The sequence below is a fragment of the Garra rufa genome, chromosome 15, assembly GCF_049309525.1.
Source record: "Garra rufa chromosome 15, GarRuf1.0, whole genome shotgun sequence".
Classification (NCBI taxonomy): domain Eukaryota; kingdom Metazoa; phylum Chordata; class Actinopteri; order Cypriniformes; family Cyprinidae; genus Garra; species Garra rufa.
In genome coordinates, this window is record NC_133375.1 from 16,100,652 (window position 1) to 16,117,514 (window position 16,863).

Sequence of the window (16,863 nt, forward strand, 5' to 3'; positions counted from 1 at the left end):
AGCTGCCTCTGTCTGATCTCATCTGTAATAATCAAACGAAAAAGAAAAAAACAATTTCTGTAAACTTGCCGACACTTAAAGAACACTAATTTTAAATAAGTAATTATTTTAAAAAGCAGCCTGCTTATATAATGAAAAAATTTTTAAAATTTAAAGATTCCCACCCCTTTACAATGAGCCCATTTGTAACATCAACTAAGATTGATGAAAGCTGTAGAATAGAAGTGTTGTTCCTTGTTAGAGTGTTAATTTCAACATTTACTGATATATTGTTAAATTTCGAAGTTCATTTTGTTAACATTAATGAACTATGAAATAACTTTAATGATCAATTTATAATTAATATTAATATTTTTATTCATTTACAAAGTATGGTTTAGTATTTATTTTTTTAAATAGTAGAGCACTATTTTAGTTGGCCTTCAATATCCATTTTCAAAAACTATCGGTTAATTAATCGGTATCGGCCAGCGTGGTCCAACCTAGCTATTGGTATCGGTAAAAACCAATATCGGTCGACCTCTAGTAATATGCATTGCTAAGAACTTTATTTGGACAACTTTAAAAGCAATTTTCTCAATATTTGGATTTTTTTTTTTTTTTTTGCACCCTTAGATTCCAGATGTTCAAATAGCTGTATCTCTGTCAAATATTATCCTATTCTAACAAACCATACATCAATAGAAAGCGTATTTTCTTTTCACTGGTTTTGTGATCCAGGGTCACATATAGTTTAGCAATATCATACAAGCAATACTGCTGTTTTGTCCCCCAAAATACCCGCGCGATTGATAGACAAAATCTATGATATTGATTTGATCTGATAGTTCAATAATAATCAAGCTAACATTGTGTTAACTTTTAGACACAATATTTTCAATATTGTACGTTTGGCTCAATTTCACAAACTCAAATCAACCCACGGTTTTAAACGACCCAAATGAGTGATTTTGTGATTTCATAAAGTTTGAACAAATCGAAATACAAAATTGATGTGCAATTATTTAGATTAATGAATCGACACATCGTGTGATTAACTAAAAGTATTTTAATCCCTTGACAGTCATAATTATCATGTGTGTCCCTTGACCACAAAACCAGTCTTTAGTAGCACAAGTATATTTGTAGCAATAGCCGACAAAACATGGTTTGGGTCAAAATGATTGATTTTTTTTATCTTTTATGCCAAAAAGCATTAGGATATTAAGTAAAGATCATGATCCATAAAGATATTTTGTACATTTTCTACCGTAAATACATAACTATTTTTGATTAGTAATACGCATTGATAAGAACTTCATTTTGTCAATTTTCTCAATATTTTTATTTTTTATTTTTTTGCACCCTCAAGATTTCAGATTTTCAAATATTTGTATCTCAGCCGATCCCAACAAACCATACATCAATGCAAAGTGTATTTAGTTAGCTTTCAGATTATGTATAAATCTCAGTTTTATAAAACTGACCCTTGTCAACTTGTTTTGTGGTCCAGGGTCACATATATTTGATATATGAGAATGCAACAGCAGAATTTCAGATCACACAGTGAGATGTAATTAATGCAGTAACTGTTGATGTGACGTCAGGTGACATTGTAAAGTTTGACAGACAGTTGTTTACAGTAACTGTCAGTGTTGATGCAGGGTCAGGCGATAATGTGCAGTAACTATAAGTGTTAATGTGGGGTCAGTGCAGCATTTCTCACTTGGTTAGTATGTTGAGCAGTTCACTCGTGCTGCCCTGCTGTTCTCTCTCCCACTGCTCCAGCAGAGCGCTCAGCTCAGCTTTAGAGTCCACACTGCCATCCCCGGCAGACGCCATCGGCCCTGCGCACACACACACACACACACACACACACACACACACACACACACACACACACACACACATCAGTGCTTCTTTACAGAACAACACCTGATGTACATTGTGGCTCGATGTGCAGTTTTAGGAGCTGCCATAACGTACGTCCTGACAAGAATATAACTTCAGATAACATTAATGAAGTGAAGAGGGGAGGAATTCTTCCTTAGTTTAAGGAAGCCACTGATATTTCTGTGATGAACCTGAATAAATCAATGAATATATTAATAAGTTACTCATCAGTATGTGTGTCAGAAGTTGAAGAACTAAATACTGTACTTTAGATTAACAAGAATCAAAGACACCCCAGAAACACCTGCATATTACTGCATGAAAAGCGAGCGTCTGTACAATGAACATATTATCATTTCAATCGGTACAGAAACACAACAATCATGTAGTATGTCAGTATATTAAATGTTTACAGAGAGATTTCGCGTAGCAGTTTTACAGTACATGTGTGTATATATCACCTTGCGCTTCCTATAGTCACATTTAATTAGACATATATTGAAATGACACATTAACTCAACAAACCACGAATGTAAACAGTGTCTATAATGTCATGTGCGACAAAGTGTGCTATTGAATACGCGACGACTCACCTTTAGCGCCACACAAACACACCGCCGCGAAATCACCAACAGCTCTAAATGACAATGCGAGCAACAGAGACGCGTAACGCGCTTTTAGAACCACATGAATACAGTCGCTTTAGAGCTCATGTCACTCGTGTCTGTCTTTAGCAATGTGCTGCAACTTTATGATGGCGATCTCTAAACGCGTCATAACCCCGCGACGACAGGAACTCGCCAATGACGTCAGACGCAAACGTTTTTTTTTCCCCTGGCCTGTGCAATATGGAGGGCGAACAGGGACAAAAGTCTTTAAACGGAGCGGGTGAAGTTTAAGTTAACTCGATCAAACAATTAAAAAACATTATTAAAATTATGGGACATTATTCCTCATTATATTTTTTACAGGTTGGACGTCTTCGTTTTCTTTTGCTTTGTGACTACAGCATTCCTAAACTTCCATTATTAATGTATTCATGTGTGTAAACATTTCCATGTTTTTATATAATTGTTATTTAATTTGTATTTATTTGCTTTATTTAATTTTCTTTTTCTGTTTATTTATAATTTTGTATCTTTTGTATATTTTGTCCCTTTTGTTCACACCCTGCCTACTGTAAAATGCTGAATTTGAGCAATTAAAAAAAAAAAGATAAATAAAATAAAAATATGGAAGGTGAACAGGGTCAAAAGTCTTTATACGGAGCAGGTGAAATTCAAGTTCAAATTAAAAAAAATAGATTATTAAAACATTATTAAAATTATGGAACATTATTCCTCATTGGATTTTTTACAGCATTCCTCAGCTTCCATTATTAATATATTAATGTATGTAAACATTTCCATGTTTTTATATAATTGTTATTTTATTTGTATTTATTTGCTTTATTTACTTTTCTTTTTCTGTTTCTTTATAATTTTGTATCTTTTTGTATATATTTTTTTCCTTTTGTTCACCCCCTGGCTACTGTAAAATGCTGAAATTGAGCAATTAAAAAAGATTAATTAATTAAAGATTTAATTAAACAAAAATATGGAAGGTGAACAGGGCCAAAACTCTTTAAATGGAGCAGCTGAATTTTAAATTAAATTAAAAAACAATATGGAACCTTTTTCCTCGTTATATTTTTTACAGGTTGGATGTCTTCATTTTTGTTTGCTTTGTAACTACATCATTCCTAAACATCCATTATTAATATATTAATGTATGTAAACATTTCCATGTTTTTATATAATTGTTATTTTATTTGAATTTATTTCTTTTCTTTTTCTGTTTCTTTATAATTTTGTGTCTTTTGCATATATTATTTTTCCTTTTGTTTACTCCCTGGCTACTGTAAAATGCTGAATTTGAACAATTTAAAAAAAAAAAACAATTAATAAAAAATAAATAAAAAATATGGAAGGTGAAGTCATTAAAAGGAGTGGGTGAAATTTAAGTTAACTGGATCAATCTATTTAAAAAAAAAAAACTAGAATATGGAACATTATTCCTCATTATATTTTACAGGTTGGAGGTCTTCATTTTTTATTTTTTTTGCTTTGTGAGCATTCCTAAACTTCCATTAAAATTATCCAATTTTTTCAATTTAATTTAATCTGTAACAATTTCTCACCTAACAGATGTTTTATATGGAATAATAAACATATTCTATATAAATTGAAAACACAGCTTTTTAAATATTGGTTTTCTAATAAAATAGTTTTGGTAAGCCAACTTTTCAATCAAGAAGGTCTTCTGTTAACTTATTCTGAATTTTTGTCTAAATTTAAAAATCCCAGTCACTCCTGAATAATATCCTGTAGTTATGAATGACGTCCCCGTGTAAAAATGCATGTCCCCAATCTTCTCTGCAATCTTTAGATCCTGTTGACACTGTTGTTGGTTGTTTGTTTTCTTCTTCCTCTGTTAAACACAATAATCAACAGGTTCAAGCCACTTTTCAAAAGGATGTTGTCTCCAGACCTCCAATTGTAACTTTCTGGAATAGCTGTATTGATGGTTTGATATGGCAAAAAAATCTGGAAACTACCTTATAAATATTTAATCACAAACAAAGTAAAATGAATTTCTTTCAAACTAAATTATAAATATTACCCACTAACTATTGCCTTGTAAACAGATTTAACTGTGATATTGATATATGTGACCCTGGACCACAAAACCAGTCATAAGGTTAAATTTGACAAAACTGAGATGTATACATCATATGAAAGCTCAATAAATAAGCTTTCTTTTGATATATGGTTTGTTAGGATAGGACAATATTTGGCCGAGACACATCTATTTGAAAATCTGGAATCTGAGGGTGCAAAAAAATCAAAATACTGAGAAAATCATCTTTAAAGTTGTCCAAATTAAGTTCTTAACAATGCATATTACTAATCAAAAATTACATTTTGATATATTTATATTAGGAATTTTACAAAAAATCTTCATGGAACATGATCTTTACTTAATTTCCTAATGATTTTTAGCATAAAAGAAAAATCAATAATTTTGACCCATACAATGTATTTTTGGCTATTGCTACAAATATACCCCAGCGACTTAAGACTGGTTTTGTGGTCCAGGGTCACATATGTACATTTTGTGGTCTATACAGAAAGGTTTTTTTTTTTTTTTTTTTTTTTTCATTTATTTTGGAGATGGTTAGATTTCAGTTCATTTGTTAGAGATCATTTCATGCCCAGCTATCAACTTTGTTTTAAAAATATTTTGTTTGTTTTTTGTTTTTGTTTTTCACTTATGACATGTCATTCAAAGATTAATATTATTTGATTAACTTGTTACTTTTACTGGCAAAGTTTAGTATACATAAATGCAAGTATTATAAACCATTGTTTCTCTTTTTGAAATCAGAAGTAAAGCAATACTTAAAATCTATTTACAATCTGATGAACAAGAAAGCTGTGTATAAAACATTTCCATGTTTTTATTTAATTGTTCTTTTATTTGTTTTATTTACTTTTCTTTTTCGTAATAATTTTGTATCTTTTTTACTTGAGTACCTGTCACGATTTGAGTCGTCCTGTCATTAACTCTTGCACTACACATCATGGACTTCATTCCCCACAAGCCACTGCACTAATCACTGCATTCACCTGCTCCTCGTTTTCCACTGCACTGATTGCTGCACACACCTGTTTCACATTTACCCACATGCATTTAAGCCTCTCACACACAGCTCCTCGTGAATTCTTGTATTGCCCCGGCTGCATTTCTAAGCGTTTTCCCAGTTTCCTAGTCTCCGTGTTTTCAGAGTTTCCTAGTTTATTCCTGGTTTTGTTTCCTGTTTTGCCTTGTTTTCTCTGTTTGTTTCTGTTGTTACTTTGGACTGCCCATTTGGTTTTTGACTCACGCTTGGTTACTGGTTTACTCTCTGGATTATCTTCGCTGTTGTTGTTTGCTGGTGTTGACCCTGTTTGCCCCGACCACGATCTTGACAATAAATGCTGCAAATGGATCCGCACGTCTCAGTCTGACTCCCTGTTACAGTACCATTGCGTTGCATATGCAAGCATAGTTTCAAATACAGCAATTTCCTGGCTGCTGTGTGTCCACGACATGGTCAATTTCATGTGTTACATTTAAAGACTTGGCCCCTCTGCCTTCCATACCCCAATACCTAGTGAAAAAAAAGACATAAGAATCAAAATCAACAGACTAAGTTTGTTATTAGTAAAAGACAAAATTGTGCGGAAAAGGAATTGGAGATTCAACAGAGATTTGACGGAGTATTTGGAGTCAACAAAAGGAGCATTTACTTTATAAGATCTAGCATAAAAGACCTTGTTTTGTTACTACATACAGTAATCTTTATAACATATACGATAGCTGCTAAAAATGTTAATTACTGGTTTATAGTAGTTTATAGTACTGTCGTTGGAACTTGGACTTCTTCAAAAAGGTTTGTGGCATTACAGCCAAATTGCAGCCAAATTTCCTTATATTATATATTATCATTTGTTTAGGATTTAACTTTAATACTGTGCTTTTCTTAAATTTGGGTATGCAAATCTTTGTTTTATTCACTTTGTTCTTATATAGTATTTTGTATAGATTTTTTTTAAATTATATTCAAGATATGAATGTTTCCCTGAAAATGTATGTACTTTTCAGAAATTAAATAAATAAATACATCTGGAATATAGCTTAAAATTATTATAATAATTATTATAATTATTATAATATTCTGTTAATACCCGTGTGAAATTGTTGTATGAATTATTACCAACCTATGTTTTATTTTTAGTTATTTCTTTCTCTATTTGAGTTTTGTTAAAAGATATTTCAGACACATGGCTCAAAGAAGAAAAAGAGTTTAAGCATAAAAACATATGCTTAATATTGCTTTAAATTGGTGTTGTTTTTCAACAAAAAAAAATTAAAACACTTTCTGTTTTTCTGAGCAAAAGATAAATATCATACTGTCATGATCTGGGCTGTGGGGCTTCCCTCAGCCACCTGAGGTCGCTGTTTTCCTTTTCCTGCACTGCACTTCTGATAGCATTCACCTGTCCTTGTCGTTATCACTGATTACACGCACACCTGTTCACAATCACTATCTGGACTATAAGAGATCCCACTACTCACTCTGCATTCATGTCTGCATTGTCTCGTGTCTTGTTTTGTGAATTTGTGTTCCTGAATTCCTGGCTTTAGCTTCTGTTCTTGATCTTGTTTATTTTGTGTTTCAGTTTATGTCATATTGTGCCGTGTTGGCCTTTTTGGCTTATGTTTATTTGTGTTTTGTTATATTAAAATCTACTTACCCTGCATCTGGATCCAGACCCTCTAATTTACGTGACAGAATGCAGACATCTGCTATGGGTCCAGCGGGGAGTAATTTTTTTTTTCCTTTCAGAGGAGGCGGCATCTTTTGAGGCGGCGTCGGCTGCTCGGTTCGAAGAGATCTACCTTCAACTGGCCGAGATGGAGGCCTGTAGGACCGAGATGGCGCAACGGCGTTCCCGCTTTGCGGTGGGGGCGGAGTGGCTCTTCCGTGAGAAGGCGGAGGGGTCCGTTGTCTCTGTTCCTGTGACCCCACCTCCTGTTCCTGGCGCTGAGGCGTCCGCGCTCTCTGTTCCTGATGCGGCGGTGACCGCTCTCTCTGTTCCGGACACGGCAGTGACCGCGCTCTCTGTTCCGGACGCGGCGGTGACCGCTCTCTCTGTTCCGGACGCGGCGGTGACCGCGCTCTCTGTTCCGGACGCGGCGGTGACCGCTCTCTCTGTTCCTGATGCGGCGGTGTCCACGCTCTCTGTTCCTGACGCGGCGGTGACCGCTCTCTCTGTTCCGGACGCGGCGGTGACCGCTCTCTCTGTTCCTGATGCGGCGGTGTCCACGCTCTCTGTTCCTGATGCGGCGGTGACCGCTCTCTCTGTTCCTGATGCGGCGGTGACCGCTCTCTCTGTTCCTGACGCGGCGGTGACCGCTCTCTCTGTTCCGGACGCGGCGGTGACCGCTCTCTCTGTTCCTGACGCGGCGGTGACCGCTCTCTCTGTTCCTGACGCGGCGGTGACCGCTATCTTGGTTCCTGATGCGGCGGCGACCGCTATATCTGTTCCTCACGCGGCGGTGACCGCGCTCTCTGTTCCTGACGCGGCGGTGACCGCTCTCTCTGTTTCTGACGCGGCGGTGACCGCTATCTTGGTTCCTGATGTGGCGGCGACCGCTATATCTGTTCCTCACGCGGCGGTGACCGCTCTCTCTGTTCCGGACGCGGCGGTGACCGCTATCTTGGTTCCTGATGCGGCGGCGACCGCTATATCTGTTCCTCACGCGGCGGTGACCGCGCTCTCTGTTCCTGACGCGGCGGTGACCGCTATCTTGGTTCCTGATGCGGCGGCGACCGCTATATCTGTTCCTCACGCGGCGGTGACCGCGCTCTCTGTTCCGGACGCGGCGGCGACCGCTATATCTGTTCCTCACGCGGCGGTGACCGCTCTCTCTGTTCCTGACGCGGCGGTGACCGCTATCTTGGTTCCTGATGCGGCGGCGACCGCTATATCTGTTCCTCACGCGGCGGTGACCGCTCTCTCTGTTCCGGACGCGGCGGTGACCGCTCTCTCTGTTCCTGACGCGGCGGTGACCGCTATCTTGGTTCCTGATGCGGCGGCGACCGCTATATCTGTTCCTCACGCGGCGGTGACCGCGCTCTCTGTTCCGGACGCGGCGGTGACCGCTATCTTGGTTCCTGATGCGGCGGCGACCGCTATATCTGTTCCTCACGCGGCGGTGACCGCTCTCTCTGTTCCGGACGCGGCGGTGACCGCTCTCTCTGTTCCTGACGCGGCGGTGACCGCTATCTTGGTTCCTGATGCGGCGGCGACCGCTATATCTGTTCCTCACGCGGCGGTGACCGCGCTCTCTGTTCCTGACGCGGCGGTGACCGCTCTCTCTGTTTCTGACGCGGCGGTGACCGCTATCTTGGTTCCTGATGTGGCGGCGACCGCTATATCTGTTCCTCACGCGGCGGTGACCGCTCTCTCTGTTCCGGACGCGGCGGTGACCGCTCTCTCTGTTCCGGACGCGGCGGTGACCGCTCTCTCTGTTCCGGACGCGGCGGTGACCGCTCTCTCTGTTCCGGACGCGGCGGTGACCGCTCTCTCTGTTCCTGACGCGGCGGTGACCGCTATCTTGGTTCCTGATGCGGCGGCGACCGCTATATCTGTTCCTCACGCGGCGATGACCGCTCTCTCTGTTCCGGACGCGGCGGTGACCGCTCTCTCTGTTCCTGACGCGGCGGTGACCGCTATCTTGGTTCCTGATGCGGCGGCGACCGCTATATCTGTTCCTCACGCGGCGGTGACCGCGCTCTCTGTTCCGGACGCGGCGGTGACCGCTCTCTCTGTTCCTGACGCGGCGGTGACCGCTATCTTGGTTCCTGATGCGGCGGCGACCGCTATATCTGTTCCTCACGCGGCGGTGACCGCTCTCTCTGTTCCTGACGCGGCGGTGACCGCTATCTCGGTTCCTGATGCGGCGGCGACCGCTATATCTGTTCCTCACGCGGCGGTGACCGCTCTCTCTGTTCCGGACGCGGCGGTGACCGCTCTCTCTGTTCCTGACGCGGCGGTGACCGCTATCTTGGTTCCTGATGCGGCGGCGACCGCTATATCTGTTCCTCACGCGGCGGTGACCGCGCTCTCTGTTCCGGACGCGGCGGTGACCGCTCTCTCTGTTCCTGACGCGGCGGTGACCGCTATCTTGGTTCCTGATGCGGCGGCGACCGCTATATCTGTTCCTCACGCGGCGGTGACCGCTCTCTCTGTTCCGGACGCGGCGGTGACCGCTCTCTCTGTTCCTGACGCGGCGGTGACCGCTATCTTGGTTCCTGATGCGGCGGCGACCGCTATATCTGTTCCTCACGCGGCGGTGACCGCGCTCTCTGTTCCTGACGCGGCGGTGACCGCTCTCTCTGTTTCTGACGCGGCGGTGACCGCTATCTTGGTTCCTGATGTGGCGGCGACCGCTATATCTGTTCCTCACGCGGCGGTGACCGCTCTCTCTGTTCCGGACGCGGCGGTGACCGCTCTCTCTGTTCCGGACGCGGCGGTGACCGTTCTCTCTGTTCCGGACGCGGCGGTGACCGTTCTCTCTGTTTCTGACGCGGTGGTGACCGCTATCCTGGTTCCTGATGTGGCGGCGACCGCTATATCTGTTCCTCACGCGGCGGTGACCGCGCTCTCTGTTCCTGACGCGGCGGTGACCGCTCTCTCTGTTCCTGACGCGGCGGTGACCGCTATCTTGGTTCCTGATGCGGCGGCGACCGCTATATCTGTTCCTCACGCGGCGGTGACCGCTCTCTCTGTTCCTGACGCGGCGGTGACCGCTATCTTGGTTCCTGATGCGGCGGCGACCGCTATATCTGTTCCTCACGCGGCGGTGACCGCTCTCTCTGTTCCGGACGCGGCGGTGACCGCTCTCTCTGTTCCTGACGCGGCGGTGACCGCTATCTTGGTTCCTGATGCGGCGGCGACCGCTATATCTGTTCCTCACGCGGCGGTGACCGCGCTCTCTGTTCCTGACGCGGCGGTGACCGCTCTCTCTGTTTCTGACGCGGCGGTGACCGCTATCTTGGTTCCTGATGTGGCGGCGACCGCTATATCTGTTCCTCACGCGGCGGTGACCGCTCTCTCTGTTCCGGACGCGGCGGTGACCGCTCTCTCTGTTCCGGACGCGGCGGTGACCGTTCTCTCTGTTCCGGACGCGGCGGTGACCGTTCTCTCTGTTTCTGACGCGGTGGTGACCGCTATCCTGGTTCCTGATGTGGCGGCGACCGCTATATCTGTTCCTCACGCGGCGGTGACCGCGCTCTCTGTTCCTGACGCGGCGGTGACCGCTCTCTCTGTTCCTGACGCGGCGGTGACCGCTATCTTGGTTCCTGATGCGGCGGCGACCGCTATATCTGTTCCTCACGCGGCGGTGACCGCTCTCTCTGTTCCTGACGCGGCGGTGACCGCTATCTTGGTTCCTGATGCGGCGGCGACCGCTATATCTGTTCCTCACGCGGCGGTGACCGCTCTCTCTGTTCCGGACGCGGCGGTGACCGCTCTCTCTGTTCCTGACGCGGCGGTGACCGCTATCTTGGTTCCTGATGCGGCGGCGACCGCTATATCTGTTCCTCACGCGGCAGTGACCGCGCTCTCTGTTCCGGACGCGGCGGTGACCGCTCTCTCTGTTCCTGACGCGGCGGTGACCGCTATCTTGGTTCCTGATGCGGCGGCGACCGCTATATCTGTTCCTCACGCGGCGGTGACCGCTCTCTCTGTTCCGGACGCGGCGGTGACCGCTCTCTCTGTTCCTGACGCGGCGGTGACCGCTATCTTGGTTCCTGATGCGGCGGCGACCGCTATATCTGTTCCTCTCTGTTCCTGACGCGGCGGTGACCGCTCTCTCTGTTTCTGACGCGGCGGTGACCGCTATCTTGGTTCCTGATGTGGCGGCGACCGCTATATCTGTTCCTCACGCGGCGGTGACCGCTCTCTCTGTTCCGGACGCGGCGGTGACCGCTCTCTCTGTTCCGGACGCGGCGGTGACCGTTCTCTCTGTTCCGGACGCGGCGGTGACCGTTCTCTCTGTTCCGGACGCGGCGGTGACCGTTCTCTCTGTTCCGGACGCGGCGGTGACCGTTCTCTCTGCTCCTGACGCGGCGGTGACCGTTCTCTCTGTTCCTGGCGCGGCGGTGACCGCTTTCTCTGTGCCGGACGCGGTGGTGGCTGCTGGCGTTCCTCTGGCGGCTATGCCAGCTCACGTTCCTCTGGCGGCTAGGCCGGCTCGCGTTCCTCTGGCAGCGGTGCCCGCTGACGTTCCTCTGGCGGCTATGCCAGCTCACGTTCCTCTGGCGACTGACGTTCCTCTGGCGGTGAGGCCGGCTCGCGTTCCTCTGGCGGCGAAGCCAACTCACGTTCCTCCACTGCACGGGCCTGGCCCGCCATCCCTCCCCCTGATATGCACCTTCCACCGTTCCTCCTCCCTCCAGATTTTTTTTTTTTTTTTTTTTGGGAACGTCTGGAAGCCGTTCCCTTGAGAGGGGGTACTGTCATGATCTGGGCTGTGGGGCTTCCCTCAGCCACCTGAGGTCGCTGTTTTCCTTTTCCTGCACTGCACTCCTGATAGCATTCACCTGTCCTTGTCGTTATCACTGATTACACGCACACCTGTTCACAATCACTATCTGGACTATAAGAGATCCCACTACTCACTCCGCATTCATGTCTGCATTGTCTCGTGTCTTGTTTTGTGAATTTGTGTTCCTGAATTCCTGGCTTTAGCTTCTGTTCTTGATCTTGTTTATTTTGTGTTTCAGTTTATGTCATATTGTGCCGTGTTGGCCTTTTTGGTTTATGTTTATTTGTGTTTTGTTATATTAAAATCTACTTACCGTGCATCTGGATCCAGACCCTCTAATTTACGTGACACATACATTTTTCCCTAATTTACAGAAGACACCCACTAAGATGTCATTCGGTGTCAATCTTGTCAGGCATATTTACAACAAAAATCAATGTATGACATATTAAAAGAATACTAATTAGTTGTAATTGTACATTTTTAAAATGTGCCACTATCCTAGTGTCACAATCTGGCGGGTTGAGGAGTGGATATGGAGGAGGAGAACCGGAGTAAATTAAATTTATAAAGTTTATTAAACAAAAACACTGAATATAATTACAAACAAACAAAAACCAGGAGCATTAAACGAGAACATGACGCGGCGGTGGGGTGTGATCAAACAGACAGTAATATACAAAGAAAACAAGGCGTGGTTACAAATGAGATAACAAGATGACGAGGAGGAAATACAAATATGGGCAAGACAAAACCAACTAAGACTAAACCAAAAGGGGGAGACAAGGACTAAACCATAAGGACTAGAAACAGAGGGGAAAAAAACACTGGGAAAACAGAACAGAAACAGACTAAAACCTGACACCTAGGTTTTGCCCATTTCTCATTAAGAACTTTTTACTCATTTAAAATACAATAAAATTGTATATGCTCCTATATTTATTTATACAAGTGCTGGTCATAAAATTAGAATATCTTCAAAAAGTTGATTTATTTCACTAATTCCATTCAAGAAGTGAAACTTGTATAATATATACATTCATTCCGCACAGAATGATATATTTCAACTGTTTATTTCTTTTAATTCTGATGATTATAACTGACAACTAATGAAAACCCCAATTCAATATCTTAGAAAATTAGAATATTCCTTAATACCAATACAAAGAAAGGATTTTTAGAAATCTTGGCCAACTGAAAAGTATGAACATGAAAAGTATGAGCATGTTGTCACAATTCAGACAAAACAAACAAACAACGGAGTAAAACGAAAAGTATTTAATAGTCCAACAGGAACACAGGAGACACAGGAACACAGGGTGGTAAACAATAACGTCCGACAAGGTATAAGGAAAAACACACACATTAAATAGACAGACTGATTAAAACACATACAGGTGCAGGCAATGAGGGAGAAACCAAAGCACACAAAACAGCGGGGGAGAATGATGGGTGAAACCAACTAAATAGTCCAGGGGTGTGACATTACCTCCCCCTCCCGGTAGGCGCATCCTCACGCTGACAAACCAGGGAAAACAAAGTCTAGGAGGGGGCTTTGGCGGAAAACGGACTCCTGAGAGGAGGGCAAATGATGGAGTCCAGGGTGGTGACAGATTAATCCATGGAGTTGATGACGGAGGGAGAAGCCAAGGTCATGACAGGAAGGGGCTGGAGCAGGAGGAGCCAGATGAAAGTTGAAGTAGTATGGCTATTCGGCAGAGATAACTGAGGGAGGGTGGGTGGGAAATCCAGACAGGTTGACAGTTCAGTATTTAAGTCCATACTGGTAAGACCCAAATCCATATTGAGCTCACCCTCAGTGGCGGTGCAGTGGGTGGTGCTGTCCTCAGCATCTTCACTCTCCACAAATGTCTCCGCCGTCGCGGTTATAATGGCCGGCTCTCGCACCTGGTCAGACGGCCCGTGCAGCTCAGGCTCCGTGGTACTCGGCCACTCTGTCGCTCTGGGCTCGGGCTTCCCATCTATGGTGGGCTCAGGCTCGTACTCCGCAAGTCGGGGTGGTGGCTGGCTGGGCTTTGGGTATGGAGTGGCACTGACGAGATTCTCCTTGGAACAGGCGGGGAACGAGGGTCTGTTTCTCGCCAGTGTCCACTCCACAAATGGGGTGAAATCCACTCGAGGGCCATCCTCGGATGACGGCGCTCTGTATGACGCGTTGAGGCTAGGATAGCTGGTGGTATGAGCTACAAGTTTGAACATTAACGTGTAGCCCTCGAGCGGTAATTCCCCCTGCTTCAGCCATAGGAGGAGGAATTCCGGGCGAAATAGGGGATTCATAATGGTAAACACAACGGAAACAAAAAACTGTCAAAAAAGAACGATAAACAAAACGGAGGGGAAGACACGGAAACTGTTTCGGTCGGACGTTCTGTCACAATTCAGACAAAACAAACGAACAACGAGTAAAACTAAAAGTCTTTAATAGTCCAATGGGAACACAGGAAACACAGGAACACAGGGTGGTAAACAATAACGTCCAACAAGGCATAAGGAAAAACACACACATTAAATAGACAGACTGATTAACACATACAGGTGCAGGCAATGAGAGAGAAACCAAAGCACACAAAACAGCGGGGGAGAATGATGGGTGAAACCAACTAAATAGTCCAGGGGTGTGACACATGTACAGCACTCAATACTTAGTTGGGGCTCCTTTTGCCTAAATTACTGCAGCAATGCGGCGTGGCATGGAGTCGATCAATCTGTGGCACTGCTCAGGTGTTAAAAGAGCCCGGGTTGCTCTGATAGAAAAATCACAAATGACTTGCTACTTGCGTCAGATCAAGGCTGCGTCTCATTGCTAGTTTTACTTGATCTTAGTGCTGCGTTCGACACTATAGATCAGGACATACTCATAGATCGATTACAAAGCTATACAGGGCTATACATATATTCAAGGGCAGGCTTTAAGATGGTTCAGATCATACCTGTCCGATCGCTACCACTTTATTTAAACAGTGAGTCATCGCAACTATCACCAATAAAGTATGGAGTGCCACAAGGATCTGTCCTAGGTCCTCTGCTATTCTCAATTTACATGTCACCCCTTGGTAATATTATGAAATATGGGATTAGTTTCCATTGTTATGCTGACAATAGTCAACTATATATTTCAACAAGACCAGATGAAACTTCTAACTTAGCAAAGTTCACAGAGTGTGTTAAAAATGTGAAAGACTGGATGACCAATAATTTTCTACTATTAAATTCAGATAAGACTGAGATATTACTCATTGGACCAAAAAACAGTACACAGAATCTCTTAAACTGCCATTTGCAACTAGACAGATGTACTGTTATTTCCTCTACAGTCAAAAATCTGGGTGTTATGCTAGACAGCAACCTGTCTTTTGAAAATCATATTTCTCATGTTACAAAAACCGCATTCTTCCATCTTAGAGCTGTCAACCTGTGAAACATGTTACCTGTTTCTGATGCAGAAAAGTTAGTTAATGCATTCATGACGTCTAGACTGGACTATTGTAATGCACTACTAGGTGGCTGTCCTGCATATTCAATAAACAAGATACAGCTAGTCCAAAATGCAGCTGCTAGAGTCCTTACCAGATCAAGAAAATATGATCATATTACCCCAATTTTACAGTCTCTACACTGACTACCTATTAGGTTCCGTATCACTTACAAAATATTACTTCTTACCAATAAGGCCCTTAATGGTTTAGCTCCTGCATACATAACTAGTCTCCTACTACGCTACAATCCCTCACGCTCCCTAAGGTCACAAAACTCTGGACTTTTAGTAGTACCTAGGATAGCACTAAAGGAGGGAGAGCCTTTTCACATTTGGCTCCCAAACTCTGGAATAGCCTCCCTGATAACGTTCGGGGTTCAGACACACTCTCTATGTTTAAATCTAGATTAAAGACTCATCTCTTTAGCCAAGCATTCACATAATGTATCTCATAACGTTGTACTTCTGTTGCATCTGATCACATGCAGATCAACATTAATCAGCTTGGGCTAAACACATAATTTTTGCTTGGTTGGAACAGCAGCTACACTAATAATTTCTCTATTTGTTTCTCTGTTTCTGCCATCGGATTTCCATCCCGTGATAACTAGGAATTACACAAGATACAGTCTGGATTCAGAATACCCGAGAAGAGATGATGCCAACCCCTCAGAGGACCTCTGATGATGCCAGTCCTGAAACAACATACAGCACTACACCATTTTTCTACAAGTTTGATTACAACCCATAATCATTACTATTAGTGTTCATCACCTGTTTGATTACACCATTACTGTTTTTACTGATATTAACATTTATACCATATGTACATCGACTTGACATACGGTAGTCACCACCAATAAGCTACTAAATATATTGTAGTAGCCTACATTTTTGAACAGCTGCTTTGCAACGATTTGTATCGTGAAAAGCGCTATACAAATAAACTTGAATTGAATTGAATAGTGGCCTTCAGCTCTTCTGCATTGTTGGGTCTGGCATATCGCATCTTCCTCTTCACAATACCCCATAGATTTTCTATGGTGTTATGGTCAGGCGAGTTTGCTGGCCAACTAAGAACAGGGATACCATGGTCCTTAAACCAGGTACTGGTAGCTTTGGCACTGTGTGCAGGTGGCAAGTCCTGTTAGAAAATGAAATGTGCATCTCCATAAAGTTGGTCAGCAGCAGGAAGCATGAAGTGCTCTAAAACGTCCTGGTAAACAGCTGCGTTGACCTTGGACCTCAGAAAACACAGTGGACCAACACCAGCAGATGACATGGCACCCCAAACCATCGCTGACTGTGGAAACTTTACACTGGACCTCAAGCAACGTGGATTCTGTGCCTCTCCT

General features: G+C 44.0%; 1 protein-coding gene across 1 annotated transcript in view; it reads right to left on the reverse strand.

Moving 5' to 3' along the window:
• The window catches only part of LOC141286749 (DDB1- and CUL4-associated factor 1-like), a 36,169-nt gene extending 33,534 nt beyond the window's left edge, over positions 1-2,635 (reverse strand). Inside the window, exons 1-2 of the mRNA XM_073818852.1 lie at positions 2,466-2,635; positions 1,706-1,826 (exon numbers count right to left, since the gene is read on the reverse strand). Coding sequence (XP_073674953.1) covers positions 1,706-1,821 — 116 coding nt within the window. The 5' untranslated portion in view covers positions 1,822-1,826; positions 2,466-2,635. The remainder of the gene's footprint in view (positions 1-1,705; positions 1,827-2,465) is intronic.
• Between the last annotated feature and the right edge of the window lie 14,228 nt (positions 2,636-16,863).